This window comes from Sapajus apella, unplaced genomic scaffold, assembly GCF_009761245.1.
Source record: "Sapajus apella isolate SASKATOON/1434 unplaced genomic scaffold, GSC_monkey_1.0 scaffold12, whole genome shotgun sequence".
NCBI classification, from domain to species: domain Eukaryota; kingdom Metazoa; phylum Chordata; class Mammalia; order Primates; family Cebidae; genus Sapajus; species Sapajus apella.
This window is the reverse complement of record NW_022436952.1, coordinates 24,760,357-24,768,171: the sequence shown is the minus strand read 5'-3', so window position 1 is coordinate 24,768,171 and position 7,815 is coordinate 24,760,357. Positions and strand designations below refer to the sequence as shown.

Below are 7,815 nucleotides of genomic sequence, written 5' to 3'. Positions count from 1 at the left end.
CTTGGAGTTGCTTTGGGAGGGCCTTGAGTACCAGACTACTTTGTTCTTTATCACAAAGGTAACAAGATGCCAAAAAAAGTTTTGGAGCCAGGGATGTTCTGTATACAGTGGGATTTTAGAAAGATTATTCTTTGTTTTTGAGATGGAGTCTCGTTCTGTCTCCCAGGCTGGAGTGCAGTGGTGTAATCTCAGCTCACTGCAACCTCCACCTCCTGGGTTTAAGTGATTGTCCTGCCTTATCTTCCCAAGTTGCTGGGACTACAGGCATGAGCCACCATGCCTGACTAATTTTTTTGGTATTTTTAGTAGAGATGGAGTTTCACCGTGTTGGCCAACCTGGTCTCCATCTCCTGACTTCATGATCCTCCTGCCTTGGCCTCTCAAAGAGCTGGGATTACAGGTGTGAGCCACTGCCCCTGACATAATTTGATTATTCTTATAGTTATGTAGGGACTGCTGGGCTGAAACAAGAAGAAATTCTAGGGAGAGAAGCTTGGGGAGGGAGGGACAGACAAATGGGAAACTTTCTGGATTATGGGCAATGTGGGAAGAAAGCGCTGTAAAATGAACACATTTACTTGAGTTTATGAAGGGAAAGTCTGGGGTTTGGTGATCACATGAGTGAGATGTGAGCTGGGGAGGGAAATGATTACAGGGGATTTGATGAGTGCTTTGTGCCTCAGTGACTAGAATGATGGCACCATTGGCAGAAACATGAAACTTGTTTTGGAAATTGCTGTTGGGGCAAAGGAAAATCTGTTTGGGTTTTCGGCTTGTGGAGCTGGAGGTGGTGGCGGGACATCTGGTGGACACATTCACCAGACCATTAGCAACTGGCCAGCCATTGGGTGCCCTTTGCCCAGCTAGATCTATACTCTGAGACGTGAGCAAAAAATGCTGGCCAAAGGAACAGAGAGAGATTAGCCTGGAGCATGTCTTTGATTTTGCCATGTCTTACTCAACTGATTCAGTAGAGTTAAATATGCCCCATCTTGTCAGAATTTTCAGAGTGAGCCCACGTGCATTACATCACCTTCTGTGAGTGTGTGATGTGGCCGGAGTCCAGTATCTTTACTAGCTAGGGTTTGGGCTTGTACCCACATCTCCCTTAGGGTAGCCGGTCAACCTCCACCCCTCCCAGTGGTGGAATCTGGCCTCTGTTTCCTGAATCTCAGAGTTTTCGAGAGGAGAGATGTTGGGATCCTCATGCATGGCCTCAGCAATAGCGACATTAACCCTTTTGGCTCAGTCCAAGAAAGACCTTGTATTGGACCCATGTCTCGGAAAACCCCTTCCTTTATAATGATTTATAAAGGCAGAAGGGTGTGGCAGCCCTCGCTCACCTTTTCTACCACCACATGGCTGGTTTGTAACTTCTGTTCTCTTTCAGGGCCGATTTCCATCTTCCTTTCCATTTTATTTTTTTCTGGATTTGGCATATTAGAAGCAGGGGCTGGGGCAAAGGTTGCTGATGGCTAATTGACGTGCCCAGCCCAAGCCCATCTCCCAGGGAGAAAGCTCAACTCACGAGGAGGAAGGAATTAGATCTGTATGGGCCCTTTGGCATCTCATAGACTCCTGCCAGGCAAAGCCTATTCATTAAGATAAAGCCAACAGTCCAGTCCTGACAAACACCAGTTCTGGGTCCAGGCTGCGTGGGAGGGGTGGCAGCTTGGAAGATGATGCCAACATTTTTCGAGGGGCCTGGCCTGGCATTAGATGACTCAGGGCATTTCCCAGCACTGAAGCCAGGAGGCAGGGACAGAGCCACAGCCCTTATTTTTTCCTCTTGGGATAGGACTGTTCCATCTTGGCACCAGGTCCACAGGAAAGCCTTCGTTCATCCCCTTCCTGTCTGTGATCTCATCAGCCAGAGCATAGCTTCAGCCAGGGAAGCAGAGCCCCAGAGCCTGAACGAGCTGTACCAGCCCACTGTCTCAGGCCACAGGCCTTGAAGTAAGGCCTGCTGGGGTTTAAGCCCTAGCTCCTCTGGGTCTGAGTTTACAGTACGTAAAATGGAAGCAATAATTACAGCCTCACAGGCATGTTGTGAGGATTGAGGGAGGGAAAGCATGCAAAGCACTTAGCACAGTGCTCTAGACCAATAAATGGTAGTTATTGCGAATACTCCTCATTCTTGAATAGCAGTATAATAGTTGTTAATAGCGTGTTTTCTGGAGAGTTAGACAATCCAAACTGGGTGGGTTTGAGGCTTGAGACCTCATCTTTCTAGTTGAGAGACTTTGGGAAACTTCTTCTTGATGAGTCTGTTTCCTCATTTAAAAAATGGGAATAAGGGGCCAGGTGTGGTGGCTCGTGCCTATAGTCCCAGCACTTTGGGAGGCCAACGCAGGCGAATCACCTGAGGTCAGGAGTTTGAGACCAACCTGGCCAACATGGAGAAATCCCATCTCTATTAAAAATACAAAATTAGACAGGCATGGTGGTACATGCCTATGAGCCCAGCTACTTGGGAGGCTGAGGCAAGAGAATTGCTTGTACCTTGAGAGCGGAGATTGTGGTGAGCTGAGATCACACCAATGCACTCCAGCCTGGACATCGAGAGTGAAACTCCATCTCAAAAAAAACCCAAAAAAACAAAAAAACAAAAAAAGGGAATAACAGTACCTATTTCATGGGATCATTGTGAGGATGAAATTGTACAGACCAAGCGCATAGCACATTTGCCAGTGCATACAAGAGAACTTTGAAAAGTTCATAGAAAAATGGATTGAAATATAAAAATTAAAAATATAAACTTTATTTCTCAACATAAGCTCCATCAAGTTCAAGACTCTTATTTTTTTTGAGACAGAGTCTTGCTCTGTCACCCAGGTTGGAGTGCGATGGTGTGGCATGGTCTTGGCTCAGTGCAACCTCTACCTTCCAGGTCCAAGTGATTCTCATGCCTCAGCCATCTGATGAGTTGGGATTACGGGCACATGCCATTGTATCCAGCTATTTCTTCTGTATTTTTAGTAGAGACAGGGCTTCACCATGTTGGCCAGGCTAGCCTTGAACTCCTGGCCTCAAGTGATCTGCCTGCCTTGGCCTCCCAAAGTAGCTGGGCTCATAGGCATGTACCACCATGCCTGTCTAATTTTATATTTTTAATACAGGTGTGAGCCACTGTGCCCAGCAAGGTCAAGACACTTTTGTAACCAATGATATCTGCCATTTATTTAGTACATTCCTAAAGACCTCAGGATCTGGGGATTTTAAGCATGTTAATGCAGTCTTTTTTACATTATTAACTAAAGAAATACTGGTGCTCTTTAAAGGTTTTTTAAGATTGGGAAACCAAATGTCTTCAGAAGGAGCCAAATTGGGACTGTAAGGTGATGTCTAGTGATTTTCTACTGAAACTCTTGCAAAATTGCCCTTGTTTGATGAGACAAATGAACAGAAACATTGTCATGGTGGAAAGGTCTGCCTAGTGAAGGCTTCCTGGGCATTTTTCCACTAAAGCTTTGGCTAACCTTCTCAAAACATTCTCATAATAAACAGATGTTATTATTTATTTATTTATTTTTTGAGACAGAGTCTCACTCTGTCACCAGGCTGGAGTGCAGTGGTGTGATCTCAGCTCACTGCAACCTCTGACTCCCTGGTTCAAGTGATTCTCCTGCCTCAGCCTCCTGAGTAGTTGGGATTATAGGCACATGCCACCACACCACACAAACTAATTTTTGTTTCACCATGTTGGCCAGGATGGTCTCAATCTCCTGACCTCATGATCTGCCTGACCTGGCCTCCCAAAATGCTGTAATTACAGGCATGAGCCACTGTACCTGGCCATAAGCAGACGTTATTATTCTTTAGCCCTCCAGAAAGTCAGTAGGCAAAATGCCTTGAACAATTCAAAAAATGGTTGCCATGATTTTTTCTCTTGACTGGTTCCCTTTGCTTTGACTGGACCACTTCCATCTCTTGGTAGCCAATGCTTTGATTGTGCTTTGTCTTCAGGATTGTACTGGTAAAGCCAAGTTTCATTTCTGGTTACGACTCTTCAAATAAATGCTTCATGATCTGGATCCCACTTGTTTAAAATTTGTGACATTTTGAAAGCTCTGTTCTTGTCAGCAGCTGATCTGGGCACAATGGTTTTGGCACCCATTGAGTAGAAAGCTCGCTCAACTTTAATTTCTGAGTCAGGATTGTGTGGGCTAAATCAGTTGAGATATCTGTGGTGCTGGCTGTTGTTTCTGCTGTTAATCATTGATCCTCTTCAATTAGGGCATGAACAAGATTACTTTTTTCCCTCACAAATTGATGTGGAAGGTATGCTGCTGTGAGCTTCATCTTTAACATTGTCCTGTTTCTTCTCAAAATGGGTTATCTATTTGTAGACTGCTGATTTCTTTTGGGGCAATGTCCTTATAAACTTTTCATAAAGCATTAATGATTTCACCATTTTTCCACCCAGCCTTAACCATAAATTTAATATTTTTATTGCTTCAATTTTGTAGAATACATGTTCTTATAGGGACTCTTTTCAAACTGATTTCTTATCTATCTTGGTGCTTCAAGCTAGCTCCTGTTCAGAAATATTATAGCAAGTTAGAACACATTTATTTTGGTGCCAACATTTATTTTATTTTTTTAGAGACAGGTGTCTCACTATGTTGCTCAGGCTGGTATTGAACTCCTGGGCTCAAATGATCTGACCACCCGAGCCTCCCAAAGTGCTGGGATTACAGATATGAGCCACCATGCTTGGACTAGTGCAAAAAAAAAATTGAAATCCATGCATAGTTTTTTCATAATATGCATATTATTTATATTATTCATAATCAGCATATATAATATTTACTCTTCCCACAAACCCCATTAATCCGTTCTCTAATCTTTATTGATTTGGATACCTCTTACAATCCATCTTGCATTGTTCATGTTTATCACCATCTCCCTCAAAAGTATAAACTAGGCCTCCTAGACTTACTTTGCTTTCACCTTGAGGCATGTCTTACACATTATTTTTGTGTTCACACCCACAAATTCAATTCTAAAAGCACTGAAATTAGGAAGGATTACATTGGGTCCAGCATGGAGGCTGGCGCCTGTAATCCCAGGACTTTGGGAGGCTGTGGTGGTGGGAAGATTGCCTGAAGTCAGGAGTTCTTTTTTGTTTTGTTTTTGTTTGTTTGTTTTAGAGTCTCACTCTGTCACCCAGGCAGGAGTCTAGTGGTGTGATCTCGGCTCACTGCAACCTCTGCCTCCTGAGTTCAAGCAATTATCCTGCCTCAGCCTCCTGAGTGGTTGGGATTACAGGTGCCTGCCACCATGCCCAGCTAATTTTTGTACTTTTAGTAGAGACGGGGTTTCATCATGTTGGCCAGTCTGGTCTGGAACTCCTGGCTTTAAGTGATTCACCTGCCTCGGCCTCTCAAAGTGCTGGTATTACAGGTGTGAGCTGAAGTCAGGAGTTCTTGACGAGCCTGGGTAACATAGTAGACCCTGTCTCTAAAATAGAAAAGATTACATTGTACATTATACAGCAAAAGTTCTTAAACTTGTTTTAAAAATGTAACTCTTCCTTTAAGTTTCCACTCTCTATGTAAGTTGCTATCCCTCTTTTTGTTTTGCTCTAGTATCTCCTCCAGCCTGCTTCCAAGTCCGTTAGGGAATACACACGTATACACACACACACACACACACACACACGTACGTGTTTACATACTAAAACACATAAACATTAATAATGCAAGATGGATTGTAAGAGATACCTTTTATATATTTTATATATATAAAAGATATGTAGGTCTCCATTTCTTGGGGGTCCTGGGGGGGGAGAAAGTCACACAAATACACGGATATATATAAAAATGAATATATGCTCAGGTATATACAATATATAAACGGGCAAATATGGAATCCTCTTGGTGCCAACGAATCCATTCATTCGTTCATCAAATATTTGAGCGTCCACTTTGCCTAGAATCAAGTTATTTGTTGGGATGAGCAAGGCATAAGAGGTTCTAGCTCTCATAAAATTTAAAATTCTCCAGGAGGAAGACACAAACAAGTATAAAATTTAAGCAGTGGGCCGGGCGCGGTGGCTCAAGCCTGTAATCCCAGCACTTTGGGAGGCCGAGGCGGGTGGATCACGAGGTCAAGAGATCGAGACCATCCTGGTCAACATGGTGAAACCCCGTCTCTACTAAAACTACAAAAAATTAGCTGGGCATGGTGGCACGTGCCTGTAATCCCAGCTACTAAGGAGGCTGAGGCAGGAGAATTGCCTGAACCCAGGAGGCGGAGGTTGCGGTGAGCCGAGATCGCACCATTGCACTCCAGCCTGGGTAACAAGAGCGAAACTCCGTCTCAAAAAAAAAAAAAAAAAAAAAAAAAAAAATTTAAGCAGTGGAAGTGCTGTAAAAACAACACAGCTTTGTGAGCGTGGTGAAGAGGGAACAGAATGCTCCTGGTGTTCCATTGGGTGTTCGGCAGGCAGAATGGAATCGGAGGTGAACTATGAGCCGAGATTCATTTTATAAACGGGAACACTGACACATGGACACTTGAAAGGCCTTGGTGGCCGTAAAACTAAAGACAGGATCCCATCTGTCTTGGTGCCACTCTCCCGAATAGCAGTTTCAGGGAACGGCAGAAGCCGAAAGCAGCCGCTCGTGAAGTCTAGAGGCGCCTGCGCAAAAGGACGCCTTCAATTTGACGTCAGCGCGCCGGGCTCTGGCCCGCCCCCTGTGACACCAGCCCTGCCCCGCCCCGCTCTGCCCACCAGCGCGCTGCCGCGCATGCTCCGAGCCCCGCCTCCGTGCGTCACAGAATGGCCTCGGACACCCAGGCAGCTCCTGACGTGTCGGGGAGGAGCCGGGCGCGGAGGTGCGCGGAGTGGAGCTCGGGGCTGCGGAGGGGAGCCGAGCTGAGCGGCTGGGCGGGCCTGGCCAGGCCAGCGTAGCGGAGTCGTCGGTCGAGCGGCGGCGAACATGTGCTTTTGACACATTGGAGGTGAGCCTGCAGCGCGGGGCCGCTCCCTAAGGGGCTGCGCCGGGCTGGCGGCGCCGAGGCCTGCCCTTGGGGAGCCCGCCCGGCCCGGGGCCGTGTCTGAGGCTCCGCCGGGGCAGACCCGGCGGGGTTCTGGGGCGAGTAGCCCAGGACAACTGTTCCAACCGCTCTAACTGTCCCCTTCCTTCCCTGTTCCTACGTTGGCATCCCAGGGACGCCTGCAAGAGAACGAGCACTGCGGTTTCTGGAGGATGTGTCCCGTTCCGGGGTGGGGTGAGGGATGGCGGTGACGGAGGCCAGGACGTGGCACCGTGAGCCGGGGCGCTGGCGGCGCAAGGAGTGGCCCAGTCGGAGGTGGCAGCGGCGCGCCCAGCCCTCCTCCTCCTCCCCTCTCCCCGAAATTCCTTCAGTTGCGAGGGTGGCTTGGAGCCGGGTTGGATTTTAATCTCAGAGCTTCTTTCCCATGGGGGGCGAGAGCGCGAGCAGCCCACGTTGGGCTCGGATTGGCATTCCCCTGACTTCCGCCCCAAACTGCTAATCATTCTCCACTTGGAGTCGGGAAAGTGTCACCTACGGGCTCGGGTTACTTGTGCTCGCCTCTTTTCTGGCTGTAAGCTACGAGATGACCCTTTTAAGTTTTGCAGAGGAAGTGAGAGTTGAAATCACTACTGATTATTACCTTCTATTTACGTAGCGCCTTTACACGTTTCAGAACACTCTTCTTCCTATTTCTTTTGAACTGCATCACCTGGTGGTTGCAACTGATTATGTTATCGCCATTTGGATAGAGACATTCAGCTGGGATGGGGGTAATTAATGTTTACAACCAACTGGTGAGTGGCTTAGCGT

The 7,815-nt window shown here is 46.8% G+C and overlaps 1 protein-coding gene across 5 annotated transcripts in view; it reads left to right on the top strand.

The window, feature by feature from the left end:
* Positions 1 to 7,815, top strand: part of NDEL1 (nudE neurodevelopment protein 1 like 1) — a 55,122-nt gene that overhangs the window by 16,517 nt on the left and 30,790 nt on the right. For 2 of the 5 annotated variants that reach the window (XM_032280326.1, XM_032280329.1), the window contains exons 1-2: positions 6,808 to 6,969; positions 7,679 to 7,799. The exons of 1 other annotated variant lie outside the window; for it this stretch is intronic. In XM_032280326.1, coding sequence (XP_032136217.1) covers positions 7,770 to 7,799 — 30 coding nt within the window. In that variant the 5' untranslated portion in view covers positions 6,808 to 6,969; positions 7,679 to 7,769. Of the gene's footprint in view, positions 1 to 6,780; positions 6,970 to 7,678; positions 7,800 to 7,815 lie in introns of those variants that run through there. 2 more of the 5 variants (XM_032280328.1, XM_032280330.1) reach the window with 1 other exon arrangement.